Source organism: Diceros bicornis, chromosome 2, assembly GCF_020826845.1.
Source record: "Diceros bicornis minor isolate mBicDic1 chromosome 2, mDicBic1.mat.cur, whole genome shotgun sequence".
Classification (NCBI taxonomy): Eukaryota; Metazoa; Chordata; class Mammalia; order Perissodactyla; family Rhinocerotidae; genus Diceros; species Diceros bicornis.
Genome location: NC_080741.1, coordinates 78,048,650 through 78,074,634, shown reverse-complemented (window position 1 = coordinate 78,074,634; position 25,985 = coordinate 78,048,650). Strand labels below are relative to the sequence as shown.

General features: G+C 35.7%; 1 protein-coding gene across 1 annotated transcript in view; it reads left to right on the top strand.

The window, feature by feature from the left end:
* Positions 1-25,985, top strand: part of CNTN6 (contactin 6) — a 293,984-nt gene that overhangs the window by 257,504 nt on the left and 10,495 nt on the right. The window contains exons 13-20 of the mRNA XM_058563553.1: positions 3,757-3,932; positions 4,648-4,765; positions 5,674-5,832; positions 5,938-6,087; positions 12,543-12,613; positions 19,535-19,769; positions 19,882-19,997; positions 21,842-22,028. Of these exons, the coding sequence (XP_058419536.1) occupies positions 3,757-3,932; positions 4,648-4,765; positions 5,674-5,832; positions 5,938-6,087; positions 12,543-12,613; positions 19,535-19,769; positions 19,882-19,997; positions 21,842-22,028 (1,212 nt within the window). The remainder of the gene's footprint in view (positions 1-3,756; positions 3,933-4,647; positions 4,766-5,673; positions 5,833-5,937; positions 6,088-12,542; positions 12,614-19,534; positions 19,770-19,881; positions 19,998-21,841; positions 22,029-25,985) is intronic.

Below are 25,985 nucleotides of genomic sequence, written 5' to 3'. Positions count from 1 at the left end.
ACATCAAGTGAAAATGAAATTGCTTAAAACATACATTCTGATGATCTAATAAATAAATTTACAGAAAAGTAAGTGAGAAACATCTTATGATAATCAAAATGTAACTTTAATAAAATATTATTCAATTTATTATGTAAAATTGACACCAAAAACATATCTTTTGCAGTTTGTAAGTTTATGTTGTTACTCATGTGTCACTATTACCCTATTACATTTTGTAAGCAATACAATATTTTTAAAGCAAAATGCTTTATGTTTAGCACCTTTAGTAGAACTTCTTTCTCTATTTTTCAAACAAGGCACCGCACACGTTCATTTCCTACTGTGACCTGCAAATTATGTAGCTGGCCCCAAAGACATGTAAGGCTTACGTCTTGACTACTGTCACCCAGCTTCATATTCCCCAATTTCACTTCTGTATTACTCTCTAATACTAGGCTTTCCAGCAAAATGAATCCCTGCATCTACAACCAAGTTTCTTCTTCACACGGATTCTTTGTAAATGCTCTTGCCTGCATAAGGAATACAGTTATTTCTCCCGACCTATTATCTTTACCTACCTAACTCCCATTTGCCTTTTATTCTCAGCTAAAACAACTCTCTCTCAATAAACTGACCCCTCATAATTCACCATTTTAATAGAATCATTTACTTCTAATATATGGCACTTATCACGGCTATGACTATATATTCCTTAATATGATTTGATTAACGTTACCTTCCCTTTTTAGACTTAACTGTCTGTGAAGGCAGGCATCATATTATTTTTATTTGTTATTTTTTTTCCCTCTCCTTCCATTGTTTTTCCAATACTCAGCAGACAGCTGGAATTTAGTACGTGCTTGGTAAATATTAGTTAATAAATGAATTAACAGGTGAGAACATGTAAACATTATAAATTATAATATAAATATTTCTTATTCATAAAGTTTTAGTCATTATTACTGTACTACCAATGAGCTATGTAGATAGAGAATGATTTGTTTATTTTTGCCACTTTGTGGTGCCATAAATGGAAGGAGTGACTGTCATTTTTAATGTTTGAAATTACTTTAATTACATGATCTAAAACTTTAAATCAGAGCAGTTTTGCTCTACCAACGCATCCAATTAGCCAACTCATCCTCCCGTAAATGTAAATAAGACATTAATGATATATTTTTTCAGAGAAACTACAAGAAGAAAAATACTTTCTCTAGTGCTAAAAAGTTTCCTTGAAACCCTGATTATCATTTATCCTTACTTTGGGAGAGAGATGTGAAGAAGTCTTGTAATTAAGAGTGGACTTAGTCCACAAAATCATTCTTCAAACTTCTCCCCAGAAATAATTAGAATAAAAAGTGTATGCATCTAATATAACAAGGGAAAGAGTATTGTTAAAATTGAAAACACACACATATCTTATGTAGACTGAGTTACATTTTCTCCATTATATTCAGAAATATAATGTGTGCTTTTATTTTTCCATGGCTTTTTTTTAAATCAATATGTACCTTAAAACTTAAGATTATTAATTCCTACTTTCTACTCCCAAAGCTTTGTTAAGAAAACAATTGGGATTTTTAAAATGTTAGAACAGTACTTAAACATTCTATCAATAAAATGCAGTGGCATGCTAATCCAACTGAACATATAAATTCAATCTCAATGATAGCTTGGTTTCTTGAGCAGCATGAAGAAGCCAGAAGGAAAATAAATCTTTTAGCCTATCTCCTAGAGGGTTAAACTGTATTTTATGAATAATTTTCAGAGGAGATTTCCCAGGGTCCCCATTTCAGTGTTCATATTGCTTTTTATTGACGTACAATTGACATACAACATTGGATTTGTTTTAGGTGTACAACATAGTGATTTGACATTTATATACATTATGAAATTATCACCCTGATAAGACTAATAACCATATATTGTAACACAAATTTATTACAATATTGGTGACTATATTCCCTATGCTGAACATCAAATCCCTGTGATTTATTTACTTTATAACTGGAAGTTTGTACCTCTTAATCCTCTTCACCTAATTTGCCCATCCTCCCAGCCCCGCCCTGGCAACCACCAATTTCTTCTCTGTACCTATGAGTCTTTCTGTTTTGTTTTGTTTTGTTTGTTTGTTTGTTTTGTTTTTTTAGATTTCACATATAAATGAAATCATATGGTATTCTTCTTTCTCTGACTTATTTCACTTAGCTTAGTACCCTCTAGATCCATCCATAATGTCGTGAATGGCAGGATTTCATTCTTTTTTATGACTGAGTAATATTCCTATATATCTATAGGTATACGTATACACACACACACACACACACACCAATATATATATGTTCTTTATTCATTCATCTATCGATGGACACTTGAAGTTGCTTCCATGTCTTGACTATTGTAAATAATACTGCAATGAACATAGGAGTGCATATATCTTTTCATTTTTCATAGTGTTTTCATTGGCTCATTTCACTGTTTCATACTTCTTTACGTACAAAATTTCACTGTTTTTTTTTTTGTTTATTTGTTTTTTGGTGAGGAAGATTGGCTCTTAGCTAACATTTGTTGCCAATCTTCCTCTTTTTGTTTGAGGAAGATTGTCCCTGAGCTAACATCTGTGCCAATCTTCCTCTATTTTATATGTGGGATGCCACCACAGCATGGCTTAATGAGCAGTGTGTAGGTCCGCTCCCGGGATCTGACCCAGAGAACCCTGGACAACCCTAACCACTACACCACTAGGCTGGCCCCAAAATTTCACTGTTTTGAAACTTCTCCATGTACAATACTTTTTCACTATAATTTCCCCAAACTGCTAATTCCTAAATGTAAATTCCTTGAAACATATTTTATTTTGGTTAAGTTAATACATATCTAAAACCAATGTATATCCAATGGCTTTTTTATGGTTACTGAGCTGCCCTTTTGGTCAATTCTTAGCACTCTATAATCGAAACTATTGATTTTATCATTAAAAAAGCAGTCAAAAATGGTCTATCACTATGAGTCTCTTTTAATCAGAAAAACATAGGATTCTTAAACCAGCTGGAAGACATTTAGAATTGTCCTTTGAAATTTTGGTCAATGAAATGCTAGGATTTGTAGAGCAAAGGTTGAAGTTGAGACTGATATTTCTATGGAGTAGGTTTTTATGATAGATGTATAATCCTAACATTGCAAAACCCAGATGAAAAAGGAAAAATGTACATTTTTCTTATTCATGTTGCATCTTTAGCTAACATGGAAAATTATTATCACAACTGTGTCAGAAACAGAATAAATATGTTGTATTCACACTTGTAAATATAAGCTTACGATATGAATCTCTATATAAACTATTGTAGTTAGGATCTTAGGGACGTAGTTTGTCTCATAGTATATGAAACTAACATAGACTATTTAGGGCTATAACCAATGTGTAGATTGTAATATTGTGGCAGGAATTTCAAAATAAAAAAATAATAAAAATGGTGTGGTGTATCCTCTATGTATAGAATGCTGTCATTTGAGGTTCACGGTTTTCTATAAACTATTCATGTTTTATATAAAAAATGAATAAAACTATGTCTTTAATTTTTGACTAATAATAAGCTACACTCATTAATGCAGAAATATTTGCAAAAAGGGGACAAAATTTTTCATATTAAATATAGTAGAACTCCAAGTGGTATTTATACAATTTCAAATAATTGCAAAACCATTCAAAATATGTATTTTATAGCCACATGCCAGCATGTTACAAGTTTTTGCAATAATATTTTTTCTCAACAGAGAGAACTGTTTTTACCATTCCACCTTCCAAAATGGATGTTACGGTTGGCGAGAGTATAGTCCTACCCTGCCAGGTGTCCCATGACCCCTCCGTTGAAGTTGTGTTTGTATGGTCTTTCAATGGAGATGTCATAGACTTAAAAAAAGGAGTGGCTCATTTTGAAAGGATTGGAGGAGTAAGTTGCTAAAATTTTTAAGTGCTTAATAAAATTTATCAAGTCTTTTACATAAATCAAAATCTTTCATAATTCTTCTTCACATCTTGATTTGCATGGATCATCACTCTCTGTCTATGAAGCTGCATCTGTTTTTGTTTTGTTTTATGCCTTTCATAGAAATGCTTGTGTTCTAAATGCACTTAAAGGGAATAATAAAAGAGATCAGGGCCAGCCCCGTGGCTTAGCGGTTAAGTGCATGTGCTCCGCTACTGGCGGCCCGGGTTCGGATCACCTGGGCGCACACGACATACTGCTTCTCCGGCCATGCTGAGGCCACGTCTCACATACAGCAACTAGAAGGATGTGCAGCTATGACATACAACTATCTACTGAGGCTTTGGGGAGAAAGAGGGAAAAAAAGGAGGAGGATGAGCAATAGATGTTAGCTCAGAGCCGGTCTCCCTCAGCAAAAAGAGGAGGATTAGCACGGATGTTAGCCCAGGGCTGATCTTCCTCACAAAAAATAAATAAATAAATAAAAGAGATCAAACAGGAGAAACTACAATGATACAATGATACTACATTTAGTATCATTTCAGTATAAATTTCAGTATAAATCTGAAATTTATAATTTCAGAACTGTCTCACATTTAATATTTATCCAGTTGTAAAAAAAATGGGACCTGCTGGGTGCAATTATGTTTTCATCCCTTTTTTCCTTTTCTATCTGCAGGAATCTGTTGGGGATTTGATGATAAGGAATATTCAGTTAAATCATTCAGGAAAATATCTATGCACAGTAAAAACCACTCTAGAAAGTTTATCTGCTGCAGCTGATATCATTGTTAGAGGTAAGCATAAATGGTGAAAATAAATGAGCACATTGTTTACTCATGGTCAAAAATGTTGATATGTAAATGGTAGATCTTTGAATAACCGCATCATGATAAAGAGGTGAAATAAATAGATTTTTTTATTTTTTAGATTCCAAGACTCCACGGAATGGGTAGTATGGATATGGACATTAAATTGAGTAGGTTTTGTCTATTTATAAGGAATGGTCAGACTCAGCAAGCAGTGTCAGTCCCTAAAACTTAGACATGCCTTCTATTTATAATAAACCATTCTTGTCAGAGCAGGGTCAAAGTCACATGTTTCTGTAGTCCTCCATATTAGTTGCATTTACTTAAGTTAGCTTTTGTGAGAGGAACGGATGAGAGTGAGTCTCAATTTTTGAGATTAGCTCCCTATCCGATAATATTCAACCATCCCATGACTGGCATTTTCTTATTTATTTATTTATTTTTTGTGAGGAAGATCAGCCGTGAGCTAACATCTATTGCCAATCCTCCTCCTTTTTTTCCCCCAAAGCCCCAATAGATAGTTGTATGTCATAGTTGCACATCCTTCTAGTTGCTGTATGTGGGACGTGGCCTCAGCATGGCCGGAGAAGCCAGTGCGTCGGTGTGCTCCCGGGATCCGAACCCGGGCCGCCAGTAGTGGAGTGCGTTCACTTAACCGCCAAGCCACGGGGCCAGCCCTCTGACTGGCATTTTCTAATCTTCAAAGGAAACATTTCTAAATTAATCTCTCACCATGTAAGCTGAATTAATAGAACTTTATCTCAAATAATGTACTACAAATACATTATGTTCAATATTTTATTTTCTAAGCATAATAGGTAAAAATAAGCACCCCTGTCCCAAATCAATGCATTTAATAATTTCCAATATAGTCATCATAAAACATGTTTTTCAAGGTCCACCAGGTCCCCCTGAGGATGTGAGAGTGGAACATATTTCCAGTACTACTTCTCAACTAAGCTGGAGACCAGGTTCAGATAATAACAGTCCCATTCAAATATTTACTGTTCAGGCTCGGACGCCATTTTCTGTGGGTTGGCAGGCTGTTTCTACAGGTAAGTGACACAAATATTTTGGATAATTTTCTAAAACAGATTTTTTTTAATTGTTTGATTGATTGATTGATTTTAGCTAGTGCTGAAGTGTCCTCTTCTCTTTAGTTCCAGAAATTCTCAATGGTAAGACATACAACGCAACAGTGGTTGGTTTGAGTCCTTGGGTGGAATATGAATTTCGTGTTGTTGCTGGGAACAGCATTGGGATTGGAGAACCAAGTAAACCATCAGAATTGTTAAGAACCAAAGCATCAGGTAAGAAATCAATGTCTTCGAAAAACGTGGAAGATCATTTATGGTATAATTCTTAAAGACAACAAGTAAGAATTTTCTTATGGGTCTTGTAGTATTTGTAGCCCCAAATCAGAGGCAGTAAACAAGTGGCTCTCATTTTCACACTTTTATGTGCACAAAGAGAGGTATATTTTCTCCTGAAGAGTGTGTTCAATAAGACATGATTATAGTTAAGCAGGCATGTCAAAAATAAGTTTTTCAGAAGCTGTCCTCTCATCTCATCTATTTTCTAGCCAAAATCCAATAGAGAATCTGTAGATTTGCAGATGCAAATGAGTTACTGCTTGTTTCATTAAAATCTTGTAGCCAAGAATTAATTGAGACTCTGTTGGTGCAGTCAGCCATACATTTCCATCCATTTCTTGTCTCTGACCTAGTTGTAGCTTCATTGAGCAATAGTATAAATTCTTCCCCATGCAAATGAGGTAAATCGTAAACTCATTTAACAGGAGCACTAATTAAGCATCAATTGGTTCACTAAACAGCAGAATACGAGCGGAACCTGGCTCAGAAATCACACCTTCTTAAGCTATTTTCAATGGATCCCTTTTGTTCCACTATTAAGCTTTCACATACTTTCATGTCCACGGTGACATGGTAGGCAGCTAACAAAGTTCACATTCTTATTCAGCCACACAAAAGAAGGATCAATGTTGTTGCTGGCTTAGTTTAATAAACACGAACTGCTTCAATAAAGTGTGCAAAACTGTCAGATGTCAATAAATAATTTTTTAAACTAAAGATAATGTTAGTATTTTTATCATAGGATTTGGGCTAGAAAACAACATATATGACAGTAATATCTTAAATTAAATCATTCTAGAAGTTTAGAGCTGAGAGGAGAGTCGTTCTTTTTACAGGTGAGGAAAAAAAAGACCAGGATGTTAGCTGATTGTTTCGGACAGAATTAGGATTTGAACCTAGACTTCCAGACTTGTGCACCAGCACTCTCCATAATATTGGGCCTTAACCTAAATGAGCAAGAGATTGGCATAAGGAAATGTGTAAATATAGAAACTCCTAGGTCCTGCCATAGTCCAACTAGACGAGAATCTCCAAGTGTGGTCCATGATGCTGGGTATTAGCTTTAATGTCAGGTTGTTTGTTGACAGCTGATTTATATTATGGTAGCTTTGGGGACAGCTGACTCTAATACTAAAGTTTTTTCAGTTAAGTTTATATGTCACCTTCTGTTGACCATTGATACTCTGGTTTCAGTAGCATAATGAGACTTGGTATTTATAATGATTCCCCTGAGGGCTCCAAATCATACTGAAGTGGTTTTTTTTTGTTTTGTTTTGTTTTTTGGTATTATCAAAGACAATTCTTCTCAATATGGTTTTAGGTTTAGTATGGTTCATTTGAAAATTGAATAACAGAAGGAAGTTTATTACCCAGAATATTGGAAACTTTGCAAAGAGTAGTTAGAGTATAATTTAAAATAATTTCCTTATGTATCTAAAGTATTCAATGGTCCTAAAACAATAGAAAAGATCAATGAAACTAAAAGCTGGTTCTTTGTAAAAAATAAACAAAATTGATAAACCATTAGCCAGACTCATCAAGAAAAAAGGAGAGGGCCTAAATAAATAAACTCAGAAATGAAAGAGAAAAAGTTACAACTGACACCACAGAAATACCAGAGATCATAAGAGAATTCTATGAACAATTACATGCCAAAAAATTGGAAAACCTATAAGAAATTGATAAATTTTAGGTATACACACTCTGCCAAGACTGAATCACAAAGAAATAGAAAATCTGAGTAGACTGATTATAAGTAATGAAATTTATTCAGTAATTTAAAAACTCCCAAAAAACAAGACCAGACAGCTTCATAGGTGAATTCTACCGACCATTTAAAGAAGAGTTAATACCTATCCTTCTCAGCTTATTCCAAAAAATTGACTAGGAAAGAATGCTTGCAAACTCATTTTACAAGACCAGCATTACCCCGATACCAAAACCAGACAAAGACATCAAAAAAAAGAAAATTACGCCAATGTACCTGATAAACATGGATACAAAAATCCTCAACATTAGCAAACCAAATTCAACAATACATTTAAAGGATCATATACCACAATCAAGTGGGATTCATTCCAGGGATGCAAGGATAGTTCAATGTTGCAAATCAATCAACATGATGCATCACATTAACAAAATGAAGGATAAAAATCATATGATCATCTCAACAGACGCAGAAAAAGCATTTGGCAAAATTTAACATCTATTTATGATAAAAACTCTCAACAAAGTGGATATAGAAGGAGTTTACCTCAACGCAATAAAGGCCATATACGACAAATCTGCAACTAACATCATACTCAATGGTAAAAAGCTAAAAACTTTTCCTCGAAGATCAGGAGCAAGACAGGGATCCCCAGTCTTGTCACTTTTATTCAACATAGTGTTGGAAGTCCTAACCGCAGGAATTAGACAAGATAAAGAAATAAAAGGCATCCAAATAGGAACGGAAGAAATAAAACTGTCCCTATTTACTGATAACATGATACTATATATGAAAACCTAAAAACCCTACCAAAGCACTATTAGAACTAGTAAATGAATTCAGTAAAGTTGCAGAATACAAAATTAATATACAGAAATTTTTTTGCATTTCTATACACTAATAACGAGTTCCCGGACAGAGAAATCCCATTTACAATTGCACCAAAAAGGATAAAATATCTAGGAATAAATTTAACCAAGGAGGTGAAAGATCTGTACTCTGAAAACTATAAGGCATTGATGAAAGAAATTGAAGACAACACAAATAAATGGAAAGACATGCTGTGCTTATGGATTGGAAGAATTAATAGTGATGTTAAATGGACACATCCATATTACCCAAAGCAATCTACAGATTCATTGCCATCTCTATCAAGATACCAATGGCATTTCTTACATAACTAGAACAAAGAATCCTAAAATTTGTATAGAACCACAAAAGACCTTGAAGAGTCTCAAAGCAATTTTGAGAGAGAAGAACAAAGCTTGGAGATACTATGCTCCTTGATTTCAAACTATACTACAAAGCTATGGTAATCAAAGCAGTGTGGTACTGGCATGAAAACAGACACATGAATCAATGGAATAGAATAGAGAGCCCAGAAATAAACCCATGCACATACGGTCAATTAATCTATGACAAAGGGGGCAAGTATATACAATGGGGAAAAGATGGTCTCTTCAATAAATGATGCTGGGAAAACTGAATAGCTACATGCAAAAGAATGAAACTGGACCACTATCTTACACCATATACAAAAATAAACTCAAAATGGATTAAAGGCTTGAATGGAAGACCCGAAAGCATAAAACTCCTAGAAGAAAACATAGGTAGTTAGCTCTTTGACATGGGTCTTAGCAACATATTTTTGGATCAATCTTCTGAGGCAAGGGAAACAAAAGCAAAAATAAAGATATAGGATTACATCAAAATAAAAAGCTTTTGCATAGTGAGAGAAAGCATCAACAAAATAAAAAGGTAACCTATGGAATGAGAGAAGGTATTTGCTAATCACTTCTGATAAGGGGCTAATATCCAAAATACATAAAGAACTTACACAACTTAATGTCAAAAAACAACCCAAACAATCTGATTAAAAAATCATCAGAGGACTTCAATAGACACTTTTCCAAAGAAGACATACAGGTGGCCAACAAGTACATGAAAAGATGCTCAACATCACTAATCATCAGGGAAATGCAAATCAAAACCACAATGAGATATCACCTCACACCTGTCAGAATGGCTATCAACAAAAAGACAAAAAATGGGGCTGGCCTGGTGGCATAGTGGTTAAGTTCATGCACTCTGCTTTGGTGGCCTGGGGTTCGCAGGTTCAGATCCAGGGTACAGACCAACGCACCACTTGTCAAGCCGTGCTGTGGCGGCATCCCATATAAAGTAGAGGAAGATGGGCATGGATGTTAGCTCAGGGCCAATCTTTCTCAGCAAAAAGAGGAGGATTCGCAACAGATGTTAGCTCAGGGCTAATCTTCCTCACAAAAAAAAAAAGACAAAAAATAACAAGTGTTGGTGAGGTTATGGAGAAAAGGGAACCCTCATATGCTGCTGCTGGGAATGTAAATTGGTGTAAACTCTATTGAAAACAGTATGGAGTTTCCTCAAAATATTAAAAATAGAACTGCCATATGATGCAGCAATTACACTTCTGGATATTTATCCAAAGAAAACAAAAACACTAAATTGAAGAGATATATGCATGCCTATGTTCATTGCAGCATTATTTACAATAAGCAAGATATGGAAGCAACCTGTGTCCATTGATAGATGAATTGATAAAGAAGATGTGATTTATATATATATATATATATATATATATATAATGGAATATTACTTAGCCATAAAAAGAATGAAATCTTATGACATTTGTGACAACATGGGTGGATCTAGAGGGTGTTGTGCTAGGTGAAATAAGTCAGACAGAGAAAGACAAATACTGTATGATTCCACTTATATGTGGAATCTGAAAAACAGCAAACAAACAAATAAAATTAAACAGAAACAGACTCATAGATACAGGAAACAAACTACTGGATACCAGAGGGGAGAAGAATGGGGGAATGGGAAAAATAGGTGAAGGGGTTTGGGGGGTACAAACTTCTAGTTATAAAATAAATAAGTCATGGGGATGTAATATACAACATAAGGAATATAGTCAATAATACTTGGTACGGTGACAGATGATAACTAGACTTATCATGATGATCATTTTATATATAGAAATATGGAGTCATTATGATGTACACCTGAAACTAATAGGATATTGTATGTCAATTATTCTTCAATTAAAAAAAAAAAAGAAAGGAGTAGATGATAGATGGCAGTGGAGAATTGTTAGCAATGGGATTAAAGACCATAGAAAATTCCAAGTTACTTTAAGTCAGCCTCTGATGGAGACAAAAAGGTATGCATAATCATGGTAATTTGCAGCAGTTTATATCAGTTTATATAAATGTTTAGTTAAAATAAAATGGCATGTATACAAATAAATAAACTCTTTAGTGGTCCTGAAACAGTGTCACTGTAAGCGACTTCTGTCGAGTACCAGAAATCTTGCAACTGCAGGATCCACCCTGATTCATGTTGCTTTTGGCCAAAGGCACTGGAAGACCTAAAAAGTAGGGTGTAGGTAGAAGGCAATCTTTTAAATAAATTATGAAGATCAAATTGGAATTTGAAGCTGAAAATGGATAATGTCTGACAGGTGCTATTATTCAAAAGAACAATGAGATTACTATATCACTATGTCATTTATAAAGTTAAACATCTGTGTGAAATAAGAATACATAAAATCAGTAGTCTAGATTCGTCTGAATGTTCTCTATAGTAGAAGAAAATTTTGAAATGAGCAATTAAATATTACATATTTTAATTCCTGCCTACCAGTCAATAAATATACCCAAACACTTCCCCATCTCTGGATATTGATCAAAAATGGTGAAATATAGATAATTTCATGTAATTCAACATTTAAAATCCTGTGGATTTATCCATTATCACAGATAGCATACTTTTGCCATTATTTAAGGAAAAAGAATGCTTTTTAACACTTCTGCACGTATAAAGTAAAATTCCATTCTGATTGTACACTACAGTACCCCACACACGCTCACAATTGTCATCGATTTTACAGTTTACCTCGAATCATTTATTATTTATTATACTAGTTCTCACAAGGGTATAGTTGAAAGGTATATTTTTTTCTAATTCATAAAAAATGATCCGTGTCTGGAATGTTCTACCGTGGAGCCTTAGAGTCTTAAGAGTTAAACACAGGGAATCTCCTCAATCACCTCCTTGACAGCAGAACATCTTACTTTGTGATGGAAGATTAAGAGGAAAAGTCTCTCTTGCTCTGTACTGAAAGATTTGAGAATCAAACAGAGTCATAAAACAAGAATTTATTTATTTATATATTTTTTAAGAATTTATTTTTAAATGTTAAAATATCCTGAGGACTAAAAAAATGAAAAATTATTTTACTTTGTTTATTGTAAAAAAGAATTAATTAATATACTGCCTCAATAACTTGTTTACAGCACAACTGTATAATTAGGCACTAAATCAGCAGTGTCGCTGTTACCATCTGAATGGAACATCATTTTGCCAATTAGTAGATGATGCATAATAATGTCAAATACATGATGTTACTCAATTTTTAATTAATTTTGGAGCCAGAGTGCTCATGTATCAAACACAACTGTGTCCTCTCTCTTGAAAATTTGGATATGTGTAAACATAATTTATGTTCATTAAAAATGCAAGACTCTCTCACAATGTGCCTGCATGAGATATTTGAAAGGTGAAATTCAAAGACAAAATTCTTCCTGATGAAGATGTGCTTTAATAATTGCCATCCCACATTTCTCTTGGTTGCTTTCAGTTCCTGTCGTGGCACCAGCAAACATCAATGGAGGTGGAGGAAGTCGGTCTGAGCTCGTCATTACGTGGGAGGTAATTTTCTGTCCAACTGAGTTATTTTGAAGCAAAAAGACTTAGCTGGCCAGGAAGAATACTGGAAAACAAAAAGAAGATTTATTTAATCACTATTGAGAATACATAAAAATACACGGTATGAAAGACTCCTGATGATGCATTATTTAGAGGAGGTGTTAGAAACTTTTTTTATTTCTACTGAAGTGAGAGAGTATGACTAACTCGGAACAATTTTCTCCCAAATATAAGAAAAACAACTTCAATGTCTGTTGAAGGTGGGTCAGTAGCATTTTCATTATTACTTGATGGACTAGAAATTATTTTATTTATTCCCTCTGGAACGATTCTATTGTGCATGTGTTATATTCAGTAGAGTGCAGGTGGAAAACAATTCTTTTCCTATCATTGCTCTTTAAATCCTTCCAACTTGTTCTTCCCTGCATCTAGATGAAAGCTTAGGCATGTGGAATAGCTTTTACAGTCATTATTCTTAAGTATTAACATGTAGGCTCATTTTTTTGTACTTATTAAAAATTTCAGCCTAGTTTTTGATCATAAACTTTATACTTTCCTCCAACCTAAAGTTTCTCGTTTCCTGTAGCTCAGGCCTCCCTCGACCTAGGAATTCTATAATGTCAAAGGGAATGACCAGTCAGTTCTTTACCATTTCCCCATTCTGCTGTTCAATTTCTCCTTCCCCATTCACTACGTTACCACTAGCTCCTCCAGAGTTGTAGAAGGTTGGGGTTGGGAGAAGAGGAAAGGGACAGAAAAGGTCCTGATTGCTGGTACATTGGTAATTTGACTTTGGTGTATTCCAGGAATGGCAAATGACCAGATGCTGATATTTCATACAGTAGTTATTTTTTTTGCTTTGTTTTGGTTTTCAGTTGGGGATGGGTGGGGCATCCAGGAGATTCCCCACTGGGGACTTCTAATTGCAATTCCTTGGTGCTGAAAAGTCTTTTCAGTTCCTGGAGTCTGGTGGTCCATGTCCAGCCTCTTCTGGTGGAGGTTCTCTCTCTCTTCTAGATGGTTTTTGTGGGTAGAGTCCCTTTCAAGGCTGCTCATGAACAGCTCCCTTGCATGGGTCCTGCATTGGCCCTCAGCAAACACATGCCTGTACCCCATGTTCAGTGGGAGTGCAGTGCGTGCCCACTTAGCTTCTCTCTTCACTCTGCCGCCATATGCTGTCCAGATCTCTTCCTCTTTGGAAGATTCTCAGGCGTTTGTCAGTTAAAAGGACCTACTTCCCACAAATTTCAGAGAACACATATCATGTGGTTCTTTCTGAAGCCTCTTCACTTGGTGAGGTGAGGAATAAGAAAGAGCTCCTTTACTTTCCCTTGGTGGAGGGGTGGGAATGCATAGCTTTTCCTATAACTCTCTCAAAAGAAATATTTCCTACTAATCTCTCCCTAAACAAACTAACGCTTCCCTTATATACGTTCATCATGGCCAATAGGCTGTTTTGCTAGGCAGCCCTTTATGTAAACAGTTTGATGTCTCTCTTTGGAATGCATGGAACTTCATACCTTTGTTATCAGCCTGGAGCCTCAGCTGTAACTGATAAAAGAGCCCTGCCCTATTTCATTGCCCTGTGTATGTGTTTTTGACATTTTGATGATAACTTTCGCACTGCCAAAACATCCGCTTCCTTGGACATTTTACTGTTACACCCAAGAACATGAGGGCCATGGATTTTTTAATTAAAAATCATCATGGCTGATATGTAGAAGAGTTGTTCTCATTGGAAGGCGGGGATGATTTGATCCCTCAGGAGATGGGATGAAATTTTACAATGTCTGAGGGCACGTTTGGTTGTTACAACTAAGGGGAGGGGTGCATCTGGGTAGAGGCCAGGAGGCTGCTAAACATCCAATGATGCACAGAACTGCCCCCTACAACAAGGAATTATCTGGCCCTACATGTCAATAATGCCGAGCTTGAGCAACTCTGGTGTTGAGTAAGAGTAATTCATTGCATCTGTAAATGCTTTCACAGTAGTAAAAGACTTTTTATATATAGGGTTCATTTTATTCCTCACAAAATTCCACTAAAGATAGAGAAAGAGAGTAGTGTTATTAAACCCTCTTCATATGAGAGGAAATTGGGACACAGAGAAGTTGTTTTCTCAGGGTTGTAAATGACAGAGCCAGAAACCAGGTGCAGCTGTTATAAAAGTCTTCCCTTCTGGGCGTCTAGTTTCATTGGCATAATTCATTGACATTATGGGCCCAGCACACTGCCTAGAATGTAGTGTGAGCTGGCTAAGACCTGTCGGATGGATGGATGTGCATTGAGAGAGATGGAACTCTCAGAGGCCTGAGGGAAAGGGGGCTGCGTGCGTGGAGCACTTACAGGTGGGCATTTCGTGTCATTCAGTCCTCACAACAAGGCCTGGGGGTGGATAACGCCTCTTTCAGACATGAAAATGGAGGCTTAAAAACGTGATATAGGTGGTGAGCAAAGAAGCATTTTGCACACAGGGCTCTCACTCCATGCTCCTCTACTTTGTCCTAAATTAGAATTCCAACTGTCCCTATGCAATGTCATGGTTCAGGCAGGGGCAAAGTCCCTGTGTATCTGCCTTCAGTAGTAAATTAATCAGATTATTCATGTCCTCGGAACACATTTCCCACAAAAACATTGACTCTCAAGTGAGTCCAAAAGAGATTGCTTTTCTGTGACGGGAAGCAGTTTGTTTAGGTTTCAGTGTTCTTCGAAGGCCTCTTAAGCATGTCATTACAGTGCACAGGGAGTTTTGCTTGACTTCACACCTTATATTTTTCTTCCCCAAGATCAGAAATTACTAAAGGTTGATAAGTAATTGTTTTTACATAGTCTATATGTGAGGGAATGGGAAATCCTATGTACAGTATTTTTAAATAGAGATGATGCGAATTACCAAAAAAAAATCTTTCCATGGTTTATAATGCCCCTTTTCCCATGGCTTAGCGGTTAAATGCGCATGCTCCACTGCTGGCGGCCCAGGTTTGGATCCCGGGCGTGCACCGACGCACCGCTTCTCCCGCCATGCTGAGGCCACGTCTCACATACGGCAACTAGCAGGATGTGCAACTATGACATACAACTATCTACTGGGGCTTTGGGGGAAAAAAAGGAGGAAGATTGGCAATAGATGTTAGCGCAGAGCCGGTCTTCCTCAGCAAAAAGAGGAGGATTAGCATGGATGTTAGCTCAGGGCTGATCTTCCTCACAAAAAAAAAGATAAATAAATATAATGCCCTTTTTCTTTAAAGCAAGGTTCTGCAAACCATTGCCTATGGACCAAACCTGGCCTACTGCCTTTTCATACACAAATTCACCTACCGCCATACCCATTCTCTTATGTATTCTGTATTGCTGCTTTTGTGCTGTTGCAAGAGATCACATGTCCCTCAATGCTTAAAATATTTACTGTCTAGCCCTCTACAGAAAGTTTGCTGACCTCTATTTTTTAAAAAATTAAAGTCATTTCCTCTGTGTTTTTCCTTGGGATATCAGATATGCAGACACTTGCAGAAATGACATTAATGGATGCAATTTCCCATTTCATTCACATTTGGCATCACGTACGCACAGTTACTGAGCCAAATTCTTCTGGCGCCCAAAGTTCTGTAAGGAATAAGTTATATGTATTTAGGAGGAGATGCATACTACTTCAAGCCACCAGAAGACGTGCAGTAACTCTTTCAATTCAATGAACACTAATGAGTAGTTACTCTGTTCCCAGCAGTGGGCGGTACAAAAATGAATTTTAAAAAGGTCTAAATGCTCAGAGGCCAACAGAACAGGACAGTCTTAACCCAGCCTGGAAGGAGATCAGGAGAGGCACCATCTTAGCTTATCTAAACTATGTTTTGAAAAAGAACCTAAGGGTAGAGACAGACTATTCCAGACCAAAGTCACTGCTCCTGTGCATGAAATAGTACCCGTTGGGCTTTCAAAACTCATGTGGATCCAATGACCATTCTAAATTCAGTCAGGGCCGGCCCCGTGGCTTAGCGGTTAAGTGCGTGCGCTCCACTGCTGGCGGCCCAGTTTCGGATCCCGGGCACGCACCGACGCACCGCTTCTCCGGCCATGCTGAGGCTGCGTCCCACATACAGCAACTAGAAGGATATGCAGCTATGACATACAACTATCTACTGGGGCTTTGGGGGGAAAAAATAAATGAAAAATAAATAAATAAATTCAGTCAGAATCCACCATTATGTTTTATAAGCGACAGCTTTACTGGTTATCCCAGATTGCTCATGTGAATACACTGTGGTATAATCTGCCTGAAATAAACATCCTCCCTGTGTTCTCTCCAGTGCCAAAGTAAAGTGTATTCTGTGTTTATTTTTTTGTTTTGTTTCCAATAACCTAGACATGGTATCTAACTTTTGGAAGGTAATAACTGTTAATGCCTTTTTTTAAGGGTTTCTTTATTCAGATCTTATCATAATTTGTACTCCCAAATCTTTCCAAGTTTGAGGTGCTTGTGGTGACCATCTCATATAAAATATGACTACAAAATTAGGCATATAGGATAAAGTACTATAGAGTAAGAGATTAACACTTATACTGGGAATTGATACACTTTTTATGTAAAGGGCCAGCCAGTGAAAATATTCAGCCTTGTGGGAACACATAGTCCCTTTCACAACTTCTCAACCCTGTCATTGTCATTCAAAAGCCATATACCATATATAAATGAACAGGTGTGACTGTGTCCCCAAAAACTTTATTTTCAAAACCATGCTGTAGGCAAGAGTTGGTTCAAAGGCCATAGTATGCTGACTCTTGATCTATACTAAAGATTTAGTTCTTATAGACACTGTAGTTGGGAATTATATTCTTAGTCTTGATCAACTTTAATAGATTTCATTACCAGAAGAATTTCTGAATTTCCTTATTCTACTGAACACTTCTGCTTAAGAAAGAAAACCATCTTTCTGGCCATCTTAAACAGCTACATATATTTCTCCATCATTTGGCTCTCTGCCCATATGAAAAGAACAAAAGGAAGAATTTAAATGAGTCTCTTTTTCCCCTATAAACCGAACATATTGGCCTCAGATCTTTGTTAAGGGAACACCAGGAGAAACACTAATTGTACTTGACTAACAAAAACAAAAGTCCTCCACTTTCTTGGATGAACTAAACATCTTGATTAAATCAGAAATCAGAGAAACATCAAAAATAAATCAAATGCTCTAGTAAATCGCTTAAATTCTCACAAATCTCCTCCGTACCACTCAAAGTTAACTAATTTAATTCTGATCTCCCTGTAAGAGAAATGTTAATCCAAGGAAACATTTCCTCTCCTCAGATTTCAGGACCTGTATTTTTCTCCTTCCTCTCACTGTCTGTATTTGTCAAACTGTTCCACATGGCAAGAAATAGAGACCAGCTCAGGTCATCTTGGTTAATGGGGATTTATTTTAAAGCTACATGGGAAGTAATGAGGATGGGAAAAAGTCTCAGGAACCGAGCAGGCAGGTCAAATGAAGAACTGGAACATCGTTCATCACTGTTCTGAGCACCATAGCTCTAGTCTGCTGTCAGCTGCTCTCGTAATCCAGCCCTGGCTCCAATAGTCCCTCGTACTTGTGCCTCAGTTCTTCCCATTTCCTTTCCTTCCAATTTTCTGCTTGGCTAACAACTAAATTCTATCTCCTCTCTATATAATTTATAGCTTCCATTTTCTCTTAGCTTCCACTGCCTCAGTGTCCCTACTACTGTATGCTTTCTACTTATTGCCTGCTCTAAGTTTATCTATCATTCCGGCCACACACCTATGTTTCCTATTCAAACTCTGTAGGGGAAAGGAATTGATTGGGTCTATTAGTCACTGTGGAATACAGAGGTTCTGCACCAGAACAAATCGCAGATAGTGACCAAGATGGTGCCTTTGGTTCTGGTGCCTATTGCTGGGTAATCAAATGTGGTCCAAGTCACAGGATAATATGATACAATGAATGGATACCTATGGATAAGGAAAACCTCACAAATGGAGTTGTGGGCGTGACAGACTCAGGCATTATGTCCTATCCAGTATGCCTTTATTAGTCCATGAAAATACTTAGAAAAAGCATAAAGGAAAAGAAAAATATTTTCCTTTAGAAAAACTAAATACAGTCCATGGATTTTTAAATACACCTTTCTTATAAACAGGTGGAATATTTGTCTAAATTCAAGAACAAATTAATTTTCATTTGTTTACTTTATGTGATTATTTATAATGTTTAATATCTGTAGAGTTCTGGGGAGCTTGTTTCTATTTTTGTTTTGTAATTTTAATAAGTTTAGGTTTTAAATGAATCTTATAGAACTTGGTCTCTGTGGGAATCAGAAAAGTTTTGTGTTTTTTTTAATGTCAGGAAAAGTGCACACTGATGTTACTACTAATGAAGGTGTATGTTTAAAAAAATACTGAGAAGTCCTTTATACTTTTGTGTTTGACTAACACTCTATATGCCTTAAAGCAAATGTTATTACATGATAATTATATTACCTGTATCCTACAAGAATTTGTTGAAAAATATTGTGAAAGGAAAACATAGCTAGCCTTGAAATAGTTAATAAGTTAATTTTGTGCTGAGTTTAAAAATTCATATCAAAATTATGTTTTAACTTATAAAATCTTGCAATCATCCAAACCATTTTATTATCACAACTCATGAATAATCATGACAACAGGTATAAACATGTAAAACCTGTTTTACATTTCCATTTAAAATTTTTATTTATTTATCTGAGCATATTCAATTGGGATCATTTTCCTAATTGACATTCCAAAGGAAACTATTATTTTTTTCAACAATTCATTAAACAGGGTAAATATCCATGTTTGTTGCTACAACAGATAGGCCAAATAATCAATAAACATTATAATAGCTCTATAAAATATTTTTGTAAATACTCAGTGACTGATCACTTCTGCCTAAGTCAATTCCAGAAGAGCTACAGAATGGAGAGGAATTTGGATACATCATCATGTTGCGGCCAGTTGGCTCGAAAACCTGGATCAAGGAAAGAGTACCATCTGTGGAATCATCAAGGTTTGTTTACAGAAATGAAAGCATCATCCCCCTCTCTCCCTTTGAAGTCAAAGTGGGTGTATATAATAATGAAGGAGAAGGATCCCTGAGTACCATGTCTATTGTCTACTCCGGGGAAGATGGTAAGTTGCAGTCAGCACTGGGTTGGTCCTCTTTGAGACCGTATGGCTATTTTGCATTCATTTTCCATGAACCACTTTGCTGAAGTTGGTTGTGTCTTTCTCTGGATGGTAGAACCTCAACTGGCCCCAAGGGGAACTAGTGTCCAAAGTTTTTCTGCTTCTGAAATGGAGGTTTCATGGAATGCTATTGCCTGGAATAGAAACACTGGCAGAGTGCTGGGCTATGAGGTAATCCACATTAATTTCACTTTTCCTTGTGAACATGCCAGCTAACAACACAATAGCTCCTGTCTAACAGTCTTATACTACTAACCTAGTTCTTAGTATATAATAATGTAAGTCTAAAGTTACAGAGGGGGATGAGTGGAGGGATCTTTTTTTTCCTTTTTTTTATTGAGGTAAAATTGGTATATAATATTACATAAGTTTCAAGTATATAACATTACACTTTGATATCTGTGTACACTACAAAGTGGTCACCACCAAAAGTCTAGTACCATCCACCACCATATAATTGACTCCCTTCACCCATTTTGCCCACCCCCAGCCTGCTTCCTCTCTGGTAACCATCAGTCTGTTCTCTATATCTGTGAGTTTGGTTTTGTTTTTGTTTTGTTTGTTTGTTGCTTTGTTTTTTTAGATTTCCCACAGAAGTGAGATCATATGGTATTTGTCTTTCTCTGTCTGACTTATTTCACTTAGCATAATACCCTCAAGGTCCATCCACGTTGTCACAAATGGCATAATTTCATTCTTTTATATGGCTGAGTAGTATTCCATTGTATATATATATACCACATCTTGTCTACCCATTCATTTTCCAGATGATCTTAAGCAAGCAAATTGACAAATGGTAGCATTTAAAAAGTTATCAGCTTATTATCTTTTTCATTTATTCAAATTGTAGTCATATTGGTTTTTGGGGGAGAGGAAAACATCTAGTCCTCAATGATCTTAAACCACAGAAGAATTTCACTGGGAAAACTGCTCTGTGAATTAGAGTACAACTTGAAAATAATTAGTTATCTTGGAAAAGACAGTTAAAAGTGATATGAAAAAATCTAGATTCCCCTAAATCTGTCATTTATAGTCTATATAGAACAAGGCAAATCACTTCACATTTATGGGCCTTCCTTCTCACAAAGTTTAAGGGATGAGTCTTATTAATCACTTACTGTTCCTTTAACTTGTAAATCCAATGTTTCACAAAATGGGTAACGTGGTTTATTTTATTTTGGAATTAGACTAAAAGTTTAATTCTAAACGTCCCTAATTTTGTCTTGCACTGTTCTTTTTTTTTTTTTTTTTTTTTTCTTTTTACATGAACCTTCTGGTCCAAACAGAAAGTTCTATTCATATGATAGGTGTCTCTGCCACTCTAATCCTAAAATGCCTTATCTCTTATCTGAACCCTATTTATTTCTCAAAACTCATCTCTAGTCTCCTCTTCTCTTTGAACTTTTTTCTGATCACTTCCTGATGTTGTCTTTCTTCAAATTTTTATAGTATTTTTTTTCTATATCATTTCTTTCGAATTTATTCTCTGCTGTCTTTTCACATATATATTCTAACCTCTTAACTAGATTATAAGGGGCTTAAAGGCAGGCACCATGCATTATTCTCTTTTGTGTTTTTCAATGTGCCTAAAACAGTCCTAATCCATAGGAAAGGCTCGGTGTAAGTTGAATTAATTAATTAATCTGTCATTCAAAGAACCCTGGAGGAAATGTCAATAGAACAAATTATAACTGAAGTCTTTGACTGGTGCTATGAATCTTGTTTTGGTCTGATTTATATACACTTTGTTAAAGCTGATAACTTTTAGAGATCTCTTGAAAGATTTTATTTTGGTAATTAAAAAAAAACCAGTATCTCTAATTTCCATTGTGAATTTATATTTTTTAAATTTCTTCTCTATGAATATTAGACTTTGATTATTCTTCTGCTGTTCTATAACTATTTTAATTAGAAAATATTCTGCCATTTATGCTCCTGTCTTCTTCCCATACCCCACTGTGGTTGATATTTGTTGGGAAACAATGAATTGCTTGTTCTTTGTTTTTAATGACCAGGTCTTATACTGGACAGATGATTCCAAAGAATCCATGATTGGTAAAACTAGAGTCAGTGGAAACGTCACAACCAAAAACATCACAGGGCTGAAAGCTAACACTGTCTACTTTGCTTCTGTGAGAGCGTACAACACTGCTGGGACAGGGCCCGCAAGCCCTCCAGTCAACGTTACCACCAAAAAGTCTCGTAAGTATACATCCCACTGCAGGGACCAGGATTCATCTCTGAATCAAAATATGCCTTTGCTCCATCTCCATTTCATTCCTCCCACCTCATCGTGTTACTGATTGCTTTATTTGGTCAGTTGGTTTGTCCCTTAAAGATGGATAATTCTTGAAATTTTCTGGTAACAAAATAAACTGTTTTGATCTTTTTGGAATTCCAAAAGAGGAAATATTCTGAGTATATACATGAAAGACACAAGAGTGTAATGCTTAAGAACACAGGCTCTGATGCCCTCTCCCAATCCGAGTTCAAAACCTGACCTCCCCTTCTTGGAATCTTAGGGGGTTATTTAACCTTTCAGTCTCAACACGGTCATCTGGAAAATGAGGAAAATGTAGTATCTGTTTCCCTCAGAGCTTTAGTCAAGATTGAAAGAGAGAATTAATAGAAAGAGTCTAGTACATACTTTAATAAATACTCAGTAAATGGTTTTTTTGTTTGTTTATTTTTGTTTTGTTTTATTTATCATTTGAGTCCATACAGTATACTCTGATGTGATCCTAGCACTGTCAGAAAACTAGATCTGTCCTTCTAGGATATCTTATCACTGCACTTTACTTGGAAGCCCCTGAAATCCAAGAATTAACTTTTCTGCTTCTTTTTATCTCCTTAATAATCAGCCAGGTGTCTTTCACATAGGCAGGACCTGCTAAATAAAGGATAAATAGTTGAATGCTGCTGCCTTTGTCCTATAGCTGAGATGGAATTGCATTGCACAAATATTCCATGCTATGAGACAAAGTAATAAATACGGAAAAGTTTGATCAGATATGACTTAGTAATAGCTACAATATGTACTCTTTGTGATTGCATAATATTTATATATTCCTTATATATTGCAAGTGAACATAAATTACTTGTTAGTAGGCTTTTTAAAATACATTCTTTCTTTGGTCTCTGAATCCTGATCAAAGAGTAAAAAATATAGTTGTTGAGTTTTGAGAAAGACTAAGACATGAATTCAACAAACAGGAAAACTAGAGCTTGCCTTTAAGTGCTGTATTCTTATTTCTTCTGTGTTTTGAAAAAGAATCCATGATTGAAAAGAGCTTGAAAATCAAGTGATATAAAGTTTTTTCCCATATAAATATATTTGTCATGTACAAAAAGAACTTAAAAATCATCTCAGTTAATAGGCCTTTGATTATAGTGTATCATCCACTTACGTCCACATCACTGGGCCAGCAGTCAGAGACTTGTGTTCTAATTCTAGATACATTGCTGACTCATGACCTGAAACAAGACAAGATGTTCCATTTTTCTGCTTTAATTTTCTCATCTGTTAAATGAAAATACTCTCTGCCTTTACTATTTTCCAAACTTATTGGTGAAGCACAAATGAAGTGCCTGATTATAGGAGCACGTTGGAAAATGCAAAGTACAGTAGAACTGCTAAGGAGGAAATAAACAGATGAACAAAAAACCTCTAGGATCAATCCATTTGAAGGGGAGAGTATGTGTGGACCGACAATCTTAAACCAGCTCTCCTCCAATCCACCATGCTTGAAATAGACTAGGGTATGAGTGATCCTCAAGAACTGGCTAACTAGAGATGTAGTCTATTCCTCTTTCTGTTTTACTCCATGTTGACTGACTCGATGAAGTCATTGCCATATACCTGTATGAATGATTTGCTTCGGTGGTCCTTCTGGAGACTAGCCTCTTTCAGCTAATCTGCAAATCTGGATGGAAATCTCCAATCAATCAGTAGTTTTAAGATTGCCCAGACATTTCCTTCTAGCTGATTGAGAGATGCCAAACTCACAAGAACCCTTGTGTGTAATTCAGTTTCTATCTTGGGCAAAATTAATAGTAATTAGAATTATGAAAAGATAGCATTAAAAAAAACTCACAGCAATAGAAAGGATCAATGAAACTAAAAGCTGGTTCTTTGAGAAGATAAAAAAAATTGATAAACCCTTAGCCAGACTCACTAAGAAAAACAGAGGGAAGACTCAAATAAATAAAATCAGAAATGAAAGAGGAGAAATTACAATGAACACCAGAGAAATACAAAGGATTATAAGAGAATAATATGAAAAGCTATATGCCAACAAATTGGATAACCTAGAAGAAACGGATAAATTCTTAGAATCATACAACCTCCCCAACTGAATCAAGACGAAATAGAGAATATGAATAGACCAATCACTAGTAAAGAGATTGAAACAGTAATCAAAAACCTCCCAAAAAACAAAATTCCAGGACCAGATGACTTCTCTGGAGAATTCTACCAAACATTCAAAGAAGATTTAATACCTATCCTTCTCAAGCTATTCTGAAAAATTGAAGAAGATGAGATGCTTCCTTACTGATTCTACAAGGCCAACATTACCCTGATACCAAAACCAGAAAAGGACAATATAAAGAAGCAAAATTATAGGCCAATATTACTGATAAAAATAGATGCAAAATTCCTCAACAAAATATTAGCAAATTGAATACAATACATTAAAAGGATCATGCACCACGATCAAGTGAGACTTATTCCAGAGATTCAGGGATGGTTCAACATCTGCAAATCAATCAATGTGATACACCACATTAACAAAATGAAGAATAAAAATCACATGATCATCTAAAGAGACGCAGAGAAAGCATTTGATAAGATCCAACATCCATTATGATAAAAACTCTCAATAAAATGAGTATAGAAGGAAAGTACCTCAACATAATAAAGGCCATATATGACAACCTCACAGCCAACATCATACTCAATGGTGAAAAACTGAAAGCCATTCCTCTGAGAACAGGAACAAGACAAGGATGCCTACTCTTACCACTCTTATTCAACATAGTACTGGAAGTTTTAGCCAGAGGAATTAGGCAAGAAAAAGAAATAAAAGGGATCCAAATTGGAAAGGAAGAAGTAAAATTCTCACTATTTGTGGATCACGTGATTCTATATATAGAAAACCTAAAGAATCCGCCAGAAAATTATTAGAAATAATCAACAAATACAGAAAAGTTGCAGCGCACAAAATCAACATACAAAATCAGTTGAGTTTTTATACACTAATAAAGAACTAACAGAAAGAGAAGTCAAGAATATAATCCCATTTAAAATCTCAACAAAAAGAATAAAATACCTACATATAAATTTAACCAAGGTGGTGAAAGACCTGTACACTGAAAACTATAAGACATAATTGAAGAAATCGAAGAAGACATAAAGAAATGGAAAGATATTCCATGCTTATGGATTGGAAGAATAAGTGCAGTTAAAATCTCCATATTACCTAAAGCAATCTACAGATTCAATACAATCCCAATCAGAATCTCAATGACATTCTTCATGGAAATAGAACAAAGAATCCTAAAATTTATACGGAACAACAAAAGACTCCAAGTAGCCAAAGCAATCCTAAGAAAAAAGAACAAAATTGGAAGCATCACACTCCCTAAATTCAAATTATACTACAAAGCTGTAGTAATCAAAACAGCATGGTACTACCATAAAAAAAGACACACAGATTAATGGAACAGAATTGAGAGCCCAGAAATAAACCCACACATCTACGGAAAGCTAATCTATGACAAACGAGCCAAGAACATAACAATGGAGAAAGGAAAGTCTCTTCAATAAATGGTGTTGGGAAAACTGGACAGCCACGTGCAAAAGAATGAAAGTAGACCATTATCTTACACCATACGCAAAAATTAACTCAAAATGGATTAAAGCCTTGAATGTAAGACCTGAAACCATAAAACTCCTAGAAGAAAAGATAGGCAGTACACTCGCAGTACACTCTTTAACATCAGTCTTAGCAGTATCTTTTTGAACACCATGTCTACCCGGTTAAAGGAAACAAACAAATGAAATAAACAAATGGGACTACATCAGATCAGATTAAAAAGCTTCTGCATGGCAAAGTAAACCATCAACAAAATGAAAACACAACCCACCCACTGGGAGAA